Below are 15,035 nucleotides of genomic sequence, written 5' to 3'. Positions count from 1 at the left end.
AAATCACTGGAAGTTGCACCATAGCAATGACAAATAATAAGGGTGATAATAAGTCACCCTGGAAGATGCCTTTACTAATGTTGACGAGCCCATGTTTTCATTTCCTATTATTATTATTATTATTATTATTATTATTATTATTATTATTATCATCATCATCATCATCATCATCATCTTCATCATCAACAACAATAACAACAACAACATCATCAACATCACTATTTTGCCTTGACAATGTGTTTTCAGGCAGTGTTCAACTTATTTTACAGGTATTCCATAGTGAAAAAGTATTAATGAAAAGAACTTGGGAGGAAGCAGAAACTCTGTGTCAAGATTTTGGAGCACATCTTGCCAGTTTTAAACAAGTCCTTGAAGAGAATTTTTTAAACAAACTTTTAAACACAATGTTTCATACGTAAGTCTTCGTGTTTAAAATTACTGGATCTGGGATTTTTTTCCCCAACTGGAAAAAAGGATTATGTGATCTAGTTGTTTTATATACGTTAACATTTAATATAACACAAATAGGATTTTTTCACTGTAATGATAATAGGTAATTAGGGAAGACAGCAGCATTCGCTTCAAATTGTCAGTGCTTTCTATATGTCTTAACTTTATACCCTGTTTTTAGGATTTTTTTTCTTTACTGTGGAGTCCTTGGTGCTCTAGTCTAGCATGGCTATTTGCTTGCAGATGTTTCATTATCTGACTAAATAACTTCACCATTGCTAATGAGTGTAGGATTTGCTTCGTGTTTATATACAATAGCTTGCCTTGCCAGTGTTGACATGGGTGTGCTGCTTGGTGGTTCCTTAATTAGGATATTGTTTTTTGCCCGATTATTTCTCTGGTGTTCAACCATGCATTTCAAGATGTTGTTTGCTGGAGAGGATCTACTCTGGTTTTTTTTGTTTTCATTTTAGGAATATAGTACAACAGAGTACAAACACACTATAGCAACCCAGAACACTAGAAGAAGGAAACAGATTGCCTATACAACATCTTCCAACAAAAAGGATGCCCATACAATTTTATCTAAAAGTACTCAATCCACTACACCACAACCAACACAAGCTATGAAAAAGTATCTTTTCCACACTACCATACATCAAAAACATCTCAGAAACAATCAACAGGCTATTATAGTCATACAGCATCACTACAGCATACAGACCAACTAAACCCCTCTAAAATGTGTTAATTAAACCAGGGGTGAAATGCTCCTGGATCAGACCGGATCGCCCAGTCCGGTAGCGATCTTAGCCGTTGGTTCGGTGATCCGGTAGCAATGGCGGAGCGAAACTCCACCCGCCCATCTGGATGTCATTACTTCCTGGTTTTAACCAGGAAGTAATGTGTTTTTTACCTTCTGCACATGCGCATGTGCAGAAGGCCTGTGCATGCATGTAACGCACGTGCGTGCACGAGCGAAGCAAGTCCTCGCCCAGTGCGTGCGCGTCCAAACTGGTAAGGATGGTAAATAGATTTCACCCCTGAATTAAACCAAAAGACGCAGTAGAAACAATAAAAAAGCTAAGGAGGAAATGAAAAGACCAGAAACCATCCTCTACAGAACAACAGCAGATAAGCAGTGATTGACACCAGATAAACAAACAAAAAACAATACTCTAATCAAGGAACTGCTAAGGAGAAAATCATACCCCCATCATCACTGGTCACATAGGGAAAGCTACTGAATAAACGGAATAAACTCATACTCTCTAGCACTGATGATGTTACCTAGTCTAGTAATGAAATGTCTGCAAGCAAACAACGAAGCTTAAGGACTCCACTATTCAACCTTCAGCTACAAATATTCTCTTCTCCTTTTCCTTTATTTATGTGGGAAAATTGACAAAATGATCCCACAATTTATCCCTTAGACCTTTGTAATCCTTAGTACTTTTGCTGTGCTAGTAATCTTTTGGAATTCATTTTATTCACATATGAAACTTTTAGAAGCTGCATACATTCTTTTTTTTTTTCTAAAGACAAGTCTGGAAAAGCAGCTTGAATATGCAAGAGGTATTTGGAGTATAAAAATATCTGAAGGGTAAAAATATTAAAAATGTCTGTGTTAACTGCAGTCTTCTGAAGCTGCTTTTCCTAACACTACTAGAGTGTTTCCCCCCTCCCATGCATTTATGCATATTCTGGTTTGCTGCTTACAGCAGGGGTCCCCAACCCCTGGGCCACATCCCAGTACCAGGCTGTGGCCCATTTGTAATTGGGTTGAGCAAGTGGTGGGCAAGTGTATGCATACGCCCAGCTCCCATTTCCACAAGCAGTAGGTGAGCACATGCAAGCATGAAGCTCCATTTGTGCGCCCATCACTTGCGTAAATAGAGCTGCGCACACATGCACTCTCACCACCACTAGTGCAGAATCATTGCCTCTCCCCCTGCCACTGCCGGTCCACAAACCCACAAAGGTTGGAGCCCATTGGCTTACAGTATTTGCCATATTTTTTCAAAAACCTCAGAAAGAAGTGACTCAAAGATTTCATCACAGCACCTAGCATACAACCTGTTCTGGTTTAAGAAAATATTAAAATGTATGCATAAGTACTGGAAAAATTGAAGATAAAGATACATAGTTTGCATTTGTGTCATGGGGTTTATTTCTTTTTAACCACAGAGATGATGAAAGACAATTCTGGATTGGATTTAACAAAAGGAATCCGTTATCTGGAAGAGCCTGGGAATGGTCTGATGGAACTCCTGTAAATATTACTTTATTTACTCATTGTCTTACAAAGTTAGACGAGAAACGGGGTTGTGTCCAAGTTCTTTAGCAGCTTCCTGTCTAGTGTTAATGATTGCTCTTTGTGTGTTTTATTTCAGTTAACTTGTTAGTTTAAGAAGTACAGAAGAATGTAGTGGTTTTGAAGTACAGATAGTCCTTGACTTCCGACCTCAATTGAGCCCAAAATTTCTCTTGCTAAGTGAGACATTTGTTAAGTGAGTTTTGCCCCATTTTACGACCTTTTTGGCCACTGTTGTTAAATGAATCTCTGCAGTTGTTAAGTTAGTAATGTATTTGTTAAGTGAATCCAACTTCCCCATTGACTTTGCTTGTCAGAAGGTCACGACAGGTGATCATATGACCCCAGAACATTGCTACCGTCATAAGAAGTCAGTTGTCAAGCATCTGAATTTTAATCACATGACCATGGGAATGCTGCAATGGTTGTAAATGTGAAAAATGGTCATAAATCATTCTTTTCAATGACATTGTAACTTTGAAAGGTCGCTAAATGAACTGTAAGTCAAGGACTACCTGTATATCGTCAAACATCCTTATAGACATAATGTGTTCTTGAGAATCTTAAATGCACAGTATTTGATCTTATAATACTTCTCTAAGGCAAAATAGAATAGAATAACAGAGTTGGAAGGGACCTTGGAGATCTTCTAGTCCAACCCCCTGCTTAGACAGGAAACCCTACACTACTTCAGACCAATGGTTATCCAACATCTTCTTAAAAACTTTCAGTGTTGGAGCATTCACAACTTCTGCAGGCAAGTTGTTCCACTGATTAATTGTTCTGTCAGTAAATTTCTCCTTAGTTCTGTCCCTTTGAAAAAACATACATAATCTATTACAATTTTAACAGGAAATAATAGTACAAAAGATATCAAAGTTTTAGCATGGCACAGCATTCACACAGTCAGATCCCTAATGTATTAACACATTTTTGCTTCAAGGCTTATGATGTGATTGCTTAATGGGTTTACCCGAATGGCAAACAAATAAAAAGGAACTGAATTTTAGATAGCTTAAATGACTTCAATATCTGCCCCATTTTATTCCTTACTTAATCTAATATTTGTTTAATAGCTCTTTTTCAGGTTTGACAGATATTTATTAGCAAATAATCTCTCTCAACTTGTAAAATATAATGGTGTCAAACAGGTTATTTTACCTATGTAAATTCACCTCAGGATGATACGTTCCTGAAGCAAATTTATATAGGGAGACACTCCCAGTATCTGTAACTCTTTAACAGTTTTTCAGTCATTTTCCAGAAGACTTTCTGTCTAAGAATCAAATAAAAAAATTGGGACTGTAAGAATTCTCATTTTATAATCATTTTTTCTGAGTTTCAGTAAGGATATATAAATTAGGTTAGTAAGTAAGCAAGTAAGTAAGTAAGTAAGTAAATGAATAAGATAGCATCAGATAATAGTGTCAGAATTGGATTAAGGAATATAAATTGCAATTAAATTAGCACATGTCCTGCTCAGAGTCACCTCTAAGCGAGATGGGCAGCAAGCAAATCAAGCAAACAAACAAATAAATAAATAAATAACGATCTTGTCATTCATCAAAGTTCTATAATCTTCTGCAAGAAGATGTGATGTCATACAGAAAGTTGTGATAGAAAGGAGTTATTCAAATTAGGACCATTAGCTGCAAGTTCTTCTGACAGAAAAAAGCCACTATTAGAGTCTTCTCATGGTTCATACATACATACTTCTTTTTACTAATAAAAATCTTCAATTCCATGTTCATTCTATGACTAGGTGTGTACATTTCAATAAGTTTTGTTTAACCATGTAGAGTTATTGAATAAGACATAATTGATTATGTTCTCACAATATGTTATTCTATTTTAATTTATTAAAGTTAGTCTCTATATCATGCTTCAGATTTAATGCATATTTTTGTGGTAGGTTTCGTCTGCCTTTTTAGAGAAAGCTTCTATTGAAGATAATGTGAAAAACTGTGCAGCATATAAAGCTAATGGGACTATTTTGCCACTGCGCTGCAATTCAGAACATGAATGGATATGTAAAATACCAAAAGGTAAGGAAGCATTTGAACAACGTCTTCCAATATGTGCTTCCTAAAATGATACATAGTCACTGTTTCATTAAGATGAGAAGCAGTTATTCAATAGCAGATATCAGTTCTTGCATGAAGAAAGTCTCAGATTCAGTTATCAATTCAAATAGTCTCAATTTACCAATCACACTTGGGACCAAAAGTTCCATCACTAAGCAGTGCAGACGTTAAGCACGATTTCATATGATTGTACCCAGTGGTGGGATGCTGCCAGTTTAACAACCGATTCGGTGATCGTGCACAGTTTTACAAATACTAACCTTTTGTATTACCACTTGGGAGTAACACAGCTGAGGTGCGGTAATCCGCTCTGCCGCGCCAATCAGCTGAGAAGATAAAGGTAAGTAAAGTGTAGGGGCAGATGGGCAGGCCGACCTGATCGTCAGAGCGAACTGGTTCACTCCCAGATGATCGTCGGACCCACCGGTTCGGGCGAAGCAGTCTGAACTGGTAGAATCCCACCCCTGATTGTGCCAACTTATGTTATCAGTTCCATCTGCAGTTGTTAAGTGAATCACATGGTTGATAAGCATGGCATCACATGACCCTAACTTGTGACTTCCTACCAGCTTCCCCATCGACCTTGCTTGTCAGAAGCCAGCTGTGAAGGTCACAAATAACAAACATGTGACCATGCTGCAATAGTGGTAAATACAGCACCAGTTGTGAAGTGTCCAAATCACAGTAATGCGACTATGGGGACACTGTGATTGCCACAGCTTCCAGGACTTGTTATAAGCCTCTCTTTTCAGTGCCTTCAAAACTTTGAATGGTTGCTGAACAACTAGTGAAAAAGCAAAGACTACCTGTATCTCAAGTTTTAAATAAAGGGTTTAGAAATTTGAGAAAGAGAAGCTGCTCTTGAATTCCTTTGAATGTTGTGGTCAGAATAGACCAGTCTTACCAGTGCTTTGGGTTGGGCAAAATGTGTATTTTAGTTCAACATATCTAAAAGGAATCTGCTGCATGGTCTATAGCTTGATCCAGCATAGGACAGCTCCATCCAGTCTGCAGGAAAGTATCAACTGGATGTTTCTTAATAACAATAGACTATTAGCTTTTATGAAATAGGTGCTTTTATATATTTTAAGTATTACTTTAAAATAAGTGCTAATGAAAATTTAGCAATGAATATCTAAGGAAAAAATGACACTAAGCCAGAATATAGTTAAATTATATTTTAATAATGGCAAAAAAGAGGAAAGAAGAAGAAAATTCTGCATTATATTCTTTAAACCAAAACATTATTTCTGTTTCAGGTGTGAAACCCAAGACTCCACAATGGTATATTAATGGTATGGGTAAAAACATGTTTTTCACCTATTGAAACAGTGTGTTTGTGTGTGTGTGCATACAGTAAGCATTTTGGGGGGCTTTTTTCAGCAAACAGGCAGATTTTCTATAGATTTCATTTCAAAACAACAGCAAGCAATACTTATGTTATAGAAATAACCTAGTAATCTTAGTAATCACAAAAAACAGAACAGCATTTTACTAGAAGTGTACCCTTATCTGCACGTGGTACTTAATTCAATTCAAAATACCAGTTGGTGGCACTTATAGATAGATCTGGGCAAGTATGAATGCTATGAAAGATGCATTGAGCAGAGAAAAAATATTAAGGGCTTCTTTTAACAACTGCTTTTTCTTTTGTGGTGATTTATTTTTGTTCTTAGCTTTTCTACCTGTATCTTGCTATCAAATGATGGGATTGATTCAGATTTCCAATGAGAATAGTTTTACTTATAGAGGAACGGAAGAAGTAACTTTTGCTTCCAAAGAGTTGCTCAAGAAGATTGGTAGATCTAGTAAAAGTTTGTTGAAAAACCACTGCCTGAATAGATCTGTATCATGTTTACAGTAAATCTCAACTTTTTCAATCAAATGATATAAAAATGAAAAGGGAGGGAGGGAGGGTTATGTAAGTTTATGTACGTTAAACTATAAATTATTATTTCAAATTTTTAACAGCCATTTCATCCTAAGCAGTGGGCAATGGGCAGCTATAGCATGATTGAAAGCTGCCTAATAAATCAGTTCTGTAGGAGCATGGTAGCTCATGTGATTAGGATGCTGGGTTGGAGTTTAGCAAGCTCATGTTCAAGATCCGAGTGCTGCTGCATAGTGGAGTGAGTTCCCATCACTCACTCCAGCTCCTTGACAAGGACATAAAAGGAGCCTCCATGGACAATGGTGAGGTCACCAGCAAATCCTTTCAACCTGGGAGCGCCTTAAATGATGCCTCTGACATGGGATTTCCCCTACTTTTCTGTTGTTTTAGGTGCTTTTGCTCAATTCTAAGAATGAGAATTCTTACATGCCAGAACTTTCTACTCTTATGAAAATCCAAATTAATTTCACACCAAAAACCCCCAAAATGACATTGTTAAATATTGGCCATTTCACTGATAAATTTCTACAATGTGATCTTGTTGTGCTTGAGTCACAGGTTTTGCTTCTCTGCATCAAGCACAAAAGTGCATTGTTGGTCTGTGTGCTGTTTGAGTGGCAATGTCAAGGGAGGAATAATAAATGATTGAACATTATAAGCCTTGATGTATTTCAGCAGCACAGTGGGCATGTGGAACTTGTTTATGTTCTTGGTGGTTTATAGAGCAACATATACAAGTGAAATTTGCAGTCAGTCATGGAAGAAGGAAATGGGGGCAAAGAATTGGAGGCAGGCCTTCACAAGATTAATACAATAAATTGTAGCTCAAAATATTTCATTATTAAGAGCAAGAAGAATCACAATGACATGTGAGATGTGCTTCTATTCCATTGATATTAATGGAGTAGTTGTTCAGATGCTTAATTTTTTATCATTGAAATCTTTCCCTAAGATAAAGATAATATTTAATTGCATATATTTTTAGAATGCATTCATCTAAAAGTAAATAGCTAAGTAGTCTGTTACTGTCTGGACAAATACCAGAGAATCTGCTATTGTTTCTACATGTTAGGCTCCATTCAAAGAAATAATTGCTCTGCTTTCAATGTAAAATATAGTTCAGGCTATAACAACCATATTTAAATCCATTGATTTCACTGGGAGAAAATTAAGCATATGAATAACTTCTGCATTTTAATGGAATGATAATGATCTATTGAACATGCCTAGTTCATTAAAATTTAAATCTTTAAATCTCAAGGATAAGTCAAATGTAGTTTAGCATCCACTCATCTTCTGCAGTATTAGGTTTGATAGTGTTGACTCTTGTAGAGCACAGGGTGTGTGATGTTTGGTTCATTAACAATAAAAATACGTAATTCAAAGACATTTTCTCATATTCAAATAGATTGTGTCTAACTTGATTTTTAGAGTTACCATGGTTTTATTATCAAGGAGCAGAATACCTTTTCTATGACAGCCCCTCAAACTGGGACAGTTTTCAGTTTGTGTGTGGTTGGCTCCGTGGGGATATAGCAACCATACAGTCCTCTCAAGAACAAGAATTTATCCAAAACAGAATAAAAAAGGTAATGTATATATATATATATATAATTATTTCTTAGGTTTTCATAGCACATCAGTTTTTTCCAGATAGATAGATAGATAGATAGATAGATAGATAGATAGATAGATAGACAGACAGACAGACAGACAGACAGACAGACAGACAGACAGACAGACAATTATACAAGAAATTAAAAGACACAATTTGAAATAGATTTTCTATTTAATACAGCAGCAACTAGTGAAATACAGTTTTGTGGCTTCTTCAGACTGAGCCAAGTTAAAGGCCTAAGTACAGTCTAGATCAGGCATGTCCAGCCCACAGTAATACAGTAATACAAGTAATACAGCCCTACAAGATCACAAACTTTTAACATTATTATGTAATTTACGTAAATTAACTGTATTATCCTTTTCACTCAGTGAGGCTCAGGCAAGCCAAAAGGTTAGACACCCTTGATCTAGATAAAACAAAAAAGCACAGCTGATGAGCATGGAGAAATTAAGTCAGTTTTTGCACGTACAAAATGCCAATACATTCTTCTTTTTCTACAAATACATATATCATCTCTGGTATTTCTGGATTGCAACCTTTTTTCTTTAAATTGCTCCCGCGGCTAAAAATACTTTAATCGCACCCATGAATGTTGCAACATTTTCACTCTTATCTAGATATTGCTATTTTTAGCTTTTGAACTATCAACTTAGGAGACTTTGGTACTTCTTTCTGGCTTTATTGTTTTCAGTAACCTTATAAAACATTGATTTCTATCCTTATCAGAGATGAGATAGCGATCAGTAAGAATCAACCTTTTCTGCTACTGCAATGTTGTGACCATAAAAGTGGCCCTAATTTTAGCTGGGGTTGCTGATGTAAAAGAAGGCAGAATCGCCTACATCTTGAATGAATTTGCAGAAAATGGAATTCCAGCTGTTGTAGCTTTTTTGTTTGTGGTTAATTAAATATACCTGCTCCAATTTCCTCTCTGCAAAAGTGTTAAATGTGTAGGTGACCTCATCCCTTCTATACTTAATATTTCACGTTCATTTATTTTTATAGTCTAACCTCCTTGAAAGTTAGTGGAATTCTTTTGTTTCAGCAGAGCTTTAGAAAAGGGGATGATCCCCTAATTGTTAAGTCAGATTGTTACGAAATTTCATTTTAACGTATGCCAATTAGTGTACATTCAAAGTGACAAAGTTATTCTAAATTACTCTGTGTGATTTTATTATTGTATTATATTATATTGTATTATATAATTGTATATAATTGTATATATAATACTATAATTATAGTATTGTATTGTATTATATTTTTTGCTTTTTGTTGGTTTAATTCAGATCAGCAAATCATTATGGCAATAATGCTTTTCAAATATATTTGGCAGGATATACATTTCAAAATGAGTAAAGCATTAAATAGTGTTTCTTGCAATAAACCATGTTTATCTGAAGGTAACTGCCCCATTGTTTTTAGGTAATTTAACTGAGTTTCAATTCTCTGTGTTTTTGCTCAACATGTAGTAATTTTTGCAATTCTGGTACTATTGTGTACTTATAAATTGCTTCCATGTAATCATTATGCAGTAAGAACTATTGATTATGTTATTTCTTCTATTTAGTTACTTAATGTTATTTATAATCTGTCCCATTTCTCAAGGACTTTTGGCAGCTAGCAAACACTGAACTCAGTGGAACTCCACATTTCTGAGTGGATATACATATTTTGATGTCAGTCATTTATAATTTTTTGTTGTTTTTCAATTATTTTTATCATTCTTGTCTAAACATTAATCAGCATACATTGCACACGAACCAGTTAAAGGATACATGCCAAATAATAAATCTACATAATATTTCTTCAATGTAAATATTGTACAGATTTCAAAAAAAAGTAGCAATTGGTGGATTGCATTGCGTTCAGAATTACCCAGTGAAGAATTTCGGTAAGATTGCCATAAACGTTTTATTTTCTCTATCTAATCTTAGAAATTATTTCTTATTTTAATATAAAAGCAGCAAACCTGGGCCCAATTGCAACTATATCCTATACAGCTGTATTCATAATATAGAAAATGGCGTGTTTTTCTTACTCTTTCTTTCTGGCAAAAGTAAGATTTCTTTTCGGTGAGTTGGGTGGATTCCTCAGCGTTCCTCCATTTATATATCTTAAAATGTATCGAAATAGATGAAGAAAAATGAACAATACTATAGATAGAATATAGTGCAATGGAATTTGTAAATAGTAATCATGATTGCTCTGATTTCCCTTATTCATTCATTTACTTATCCTTTTCGAGTGTACAAAGATTTAAATTCCATAATACGTAGTGGTGCTTACTCCCAAGAACTGCGTATATTATTACAATCCTGATAAAATAGCCAGTCATTAATGGTAAATGTACTATTAATGAAAAACCTCAAATAAAGAAATACTTGCTGTTGCTAAATATTTATTGTATTTATGCATTTTCTGTGCTAAATGCAATGCAAGTAGTATAAGATTCTTTCAGAAAATCTCCTAATCCAGGTATTACAAATAAGTGGATCTCAGTTTCTAAAATGTTTTAAATTTGTTTTAACTTGCTTTATATAATTATAGTAGTTTTTTTAAAAAAAAAAAATGAAAATTTTCAATGCATTTGTACTAATTTTTCTCTAGTTTTACAATCACTTTTTTCACTGCGGTGCATTTTTAAAGTACTTTTCCCAACTGATTAATTTTTTCACTACTTCACCTAAAGTGTACATGTTTATGTATAGTTTTAAATTGCAAACTACTTAGCAACAGTCAGGAAAATTAGCTTTTAATTCTGTTTCAGGTATATTTAGGAATGAAAAACACAAATTAGACCTATTATCTTGGAGAATTTCAACCTGCTTTCCTTTGGGAGCGATGTATGATGTAGTTTAGGAGAGAATAGAATAGAATAGAATAGAATAGAATAGAATAGAATAGAATAGAATAGAATAGAATAGAATAGAATAGAATAGAATAGTTGGAAGGGACCTTGGAGGTCTTCTAGTCCAACCCCCGGCTTAGGCAGTTTATCACCTGCATGACAGCCATGTGCCAGGTCATCCAGAGCCCAACATGGGACAGTGGTCACATATCTGATCTGGTTTTCCTGTCAGAAAAGCAGCAAAGGGATCTAAAATTTAGCTCTAATAGAGTGCTTGCATCATGTGATCTTCAAAAGCCATTTCTAATAACTAAATACAATCTAAATTTTGTTTACAGATGGACAGATGGATCTCCATTATTGTATCAGAACTGGGCAGGAGATAAAGAGAGACCAAAGTCAGCTCAAGGGCAAAAATGTGCTTTTATTTCTTCCCAGACAGGTACCTGTAGTATGTGGTTCTTATTATTTCAAATTATTATATGAAACATTTGGTGAGGTTCCATAATTATGTTATTTTATTCTGAATCATCTTTGCCTATTGCCATAGATAAGAATTTTTCTAACTACTGCAATGTTTGAAAGACACTGAAAACCTGGTTCTTGGAACAGACATTATTGGGTTGTATTGTCACTCCAAATTTGGTAAACTATTTGTAAAATTTTAGATTGTGTTTATAATTGCAGAATTTCATGTTAAGAGGGTGGCCATATAAATTTAAATAAATATTTAATTGAAGTTGTCATGAAAGGTATTCCCAGATTGTGCAATTTTTTGAATTGAGAATATTGATTTGTGGATTTTTTCCTAATAAACAGAGATAGCTTTATAATGTATGCATTTCAATCTGTGGCCTGTTTTTCTTCAATGGAGAAGTGTCTCCTTTCTTTGTTTGTAACACAAGAATGTCATATATCATCCAGATCTCTACCTGTTAACAAAAGTTATTAGCTTCTGGCAGGGGTTAAATGTAAAAATGTTTGCTACCGGTTCTGTGGGTGTGGCTTGATGGGCATGGCTTGGTGGACATGGGACCGGGTGGGTGTGGCCAACTTGACGTCACTCACTGTTAGAGCCAGGAGCTGCACATTTTGAAGAACATTCTGCCCTTCTGAAGCCCCCAATACTTTGAGTTTCCCTCCGCCACCCAAGCGAACATCAGAGCCTTCTCTTGCAGAAGCAGAATCCAGGCACAGAAATGGAAAAATGGGGGGGGGGTGGGGAGGAGAAGGTGTAAAAAGACGTTTCCTTAGATTGCTGACACTCCCAACAATGAGTTTGGCAGCGATCTAAGGAAACGTCTTCCAGCTCTTCAAGATCGACTTTAAGCCGACAGCAAAAGTAGTGGTGGCGGGGGGGAGGGGCAACAGGGGCGTATGTGTGTGTGTGTCCCTCCCTCCGCAAGGACTTGGAGGCAGTCACTGCCCCTCTGAGGAAAAGAGGAGGCAGCGAAGCCCTGGCTGTCACCTGGGAGAGGAGAACTACGGAGGGACACACACACACACACACATACCGTCGCCCCCACTGCCGCTACTTTTGCTGTCGGCTTCTCGGCACCCTTCAAGTCGATCTTGAAGAGTTGGAAGACATTTCCTTAGATTGCTGACACTCCGAACAATGAGTTTGACAGCATAGAAGGTAGGCAAGCATGGAGAGCTGCTGGGAAGGGAGTAAGCTGCTAGCTCCCTTCCCTGCAGCCCTACCATGCTTGCCTGCCTTCCACGTGGCTTTCCGCTTGCCTGCCTTCGCAAGCTGGCCACGGGAAGGCCGCATGGAAGGCAAGGAAGCATGGCTGGGCTGAGGGCCGTGATCCAGTTCCGGGGCATGGCCAGCCAGCAGTTGCTACCGGTACAGCGAACTAGCCCCAATCTCCGCTACCGGTCCTCCCGAACCGGTCCGAACTGGTAGCATTTCACCCCTGGCTTGTGGTTTATCATGTGTGTATGTGTGTTGTACCTAAAACATACTTACATAGTGGCTGCTTGGAGTCTTTGAATATTATGCAGATTTCGTGCTCTTAATTCCAACAAGAATATCTTATTGCCTTTTATAGTACTGAGCATGGCATGAGAAATGATTTCCTTAGAATAATATTGCCTGCACTCGGAATGGTACATCCCTTTTCTTTCTTGTGTTTTTCTTGGGCATCATCCAAACCTGCCTTGGAGGATCTCTGCAAAGTAAATTTAAGGCCGTTCCAATCAAATTAGCCTGGGGTTAGAGTTGCTCATCATTCATTTCCCACAAATCATATTGGAAATGATTTGATTTTAAAAATTGATTGTTTTTATTTTGTACAGCAGGAGGAACCCAGGAAGAATACAAGTAGAACTCTCTATATGAAACAGACAGTTGGTTTTTCCTGGAAGCATATTTCCAATGCCAGTCAAAGCCAACTAGTCCTTCAGATGTGCTTCTCTCTCTCTCTCTCCCTCTCCCTCTCTCCCTCTCTCCCTCCCTCCCTCCCTCCCTCCCTCTCTCTCTCTCTCTCTCTCTCTCTCTCTCACACACACACACACACACACACACACACACACACACACAAGCTTTGGGTGGCCCAAAAATCTTACCTGAAATAGATGTGATGCTGAGGGTCTCTGCTTTGGTTTGCAATGCTCTGGCTTCCTGTTCAGCTCTTTTTGTTCCATATAATCTTTTGTGAAAGTTAGGACTTCTTATCTAGTAAGTCCTTTCCCAGCCTCCCTGCACTTACACTGACACATGGCCTCCTTTTCCTGGCCTCCCTGCTCTCACACTGCCACTGCAGCACCATCCCCTCTCCAAACTTTGCATAGTGCAAACTGTGCCAAGACCACCCAGGATTTCTGTTGCTAAGTGACATGGTCACGTGATGTCCTGTTTTGCGATTGCATTGCTTAGCGACAACAATCTCGGTCCCAATTGCCCTCTTAACTCAAGGACATCCTGTATATTAATATAAATAAATAATGAAAGAGTTGTCTTACATTTTCACTGTTATGGGAGTATGGATGATTACACTTGAGGCAGTCCTGCTAGGAATATACTTCTCAAAAAGTGTTGCCCATAAATTATAACATATTTAATTATATTGGAAATATACTTAATTGGTCAGTATCTTTTAGCCCTCCCAGGTAAAACAGATAGCAAACCCAACTAGATGAGTTACATTTACTTTATTGTAAGACTATATTAATATAACCTTGCTAATCTGAAAGTACAAAACCTCCCACTGCCTCTTTTAACGTCTTGCTCCATTAGAGCGGTTCCTTCCTTAGTTTCCTTCTCTGATTTTACTTTAAGCCACTTGGGCTCCTTCCTCTCTTGCCTGAGTGTTTCCTAGGCAGCATCTCTTCCCCTTTTTCCCCCACACATTCCATTACAGTATCATGCTATATTGACAGAGTAATTTTAATTTTATTATGTTATTGTATCGTTTAGGACAGTGGGGCTTTGCAAATTGTACCATTTCTCTTCCTTGTGTCTGCAAGCGTAAAAATGTACAAATTACTGAGAGAGAAATTTTGAAAGAAGAATATCAAGGAACATGTCCTAAAGGATGGCTGTACTTTGGATTCAAGGTATTTGCTGGTTTAAAGAAAAACCTTCTAGAGTTTCGAACCTTAACCCTAACCTTAACCCTAGGTGCAGTATGTTGGCCAAAAATGGATTGCTAATTAAAAAAAAAACCATTTAAAAGCACATGTCTTTATGCGTTTGAATTATGAAATACATATAATAATTTAATAAATTATTTGCTTCATTCAAAAGTGATAATTTAATATTACAGGTAGTCCTTGACCTACGACCATAATTGAGCCCAAATTTTTTGTTACTAAGTGAGACA

At 36.8% G+C, this 15,035-nt stretch overlaps 1 protein-coding gene across 2 annotated transcripts in view; it reads left to right on the top strand.

Annotated features, from left to right (window-relative positions):
• Positions 1–15,035, top strand: part of PLA2R1 (phospholipase A2 receptor 1) — a 69,104-nt gene that overhangs the window by 34,811 nt on the left and 19,258 nt on the right. For both annotated transcript variants that reach the window (XM_034426043.3, XM_034426033.3), the window contains exons 13-20: positions 270–415; positions 2,638–2,722; positions 4,677–4,809; positions 6,108–6,143; positions 8,171–8,328; positions 10,187–10,251; positions 11,547–11,650; positions 14,630–14,769. In XM_034426043.3, the coding sequence (XP_034281934.2) occupies positions 270–415; positions 2,638–2,722; positions 4,677–4,809; positions 6,108–6,143; positions 8,171–8,328; positions 10,187–10,251; positions 11,547–11,650; positions 14,630–14,769 (867 nt within the window). The remainder of the gene's footprint in view (positions 1–269; positions 416–2,637; positions 2,723–4,676; positions 4,810–6,107; positions 6,144–8,170; positions 8,329–10,186; positions 10,252–11,546; positions 11,651–14,629; positions 14,770–15,035) is intronic.

This window comes from Pantherophis guttatus, chromosome 1, assembly GCF_059756535.1.
Source record: "Pantherophis guttatus breed Tessera chromosome 1, ASM5975653v1, whole genome shotgun sequence".
In the NCBI taxonomy this organism is placed as follows: Eukaryota; Metazoa; Chordata; class Lepidosauria; order Squamata; family Colubridae; genus Pantherophis; species Pantherophis guttatus.
The sequence above is the reverse complement of the archived record's forward strand: the minus strand, read 5'-3'. Positions and strand labels throughout refer to the sequence as shown.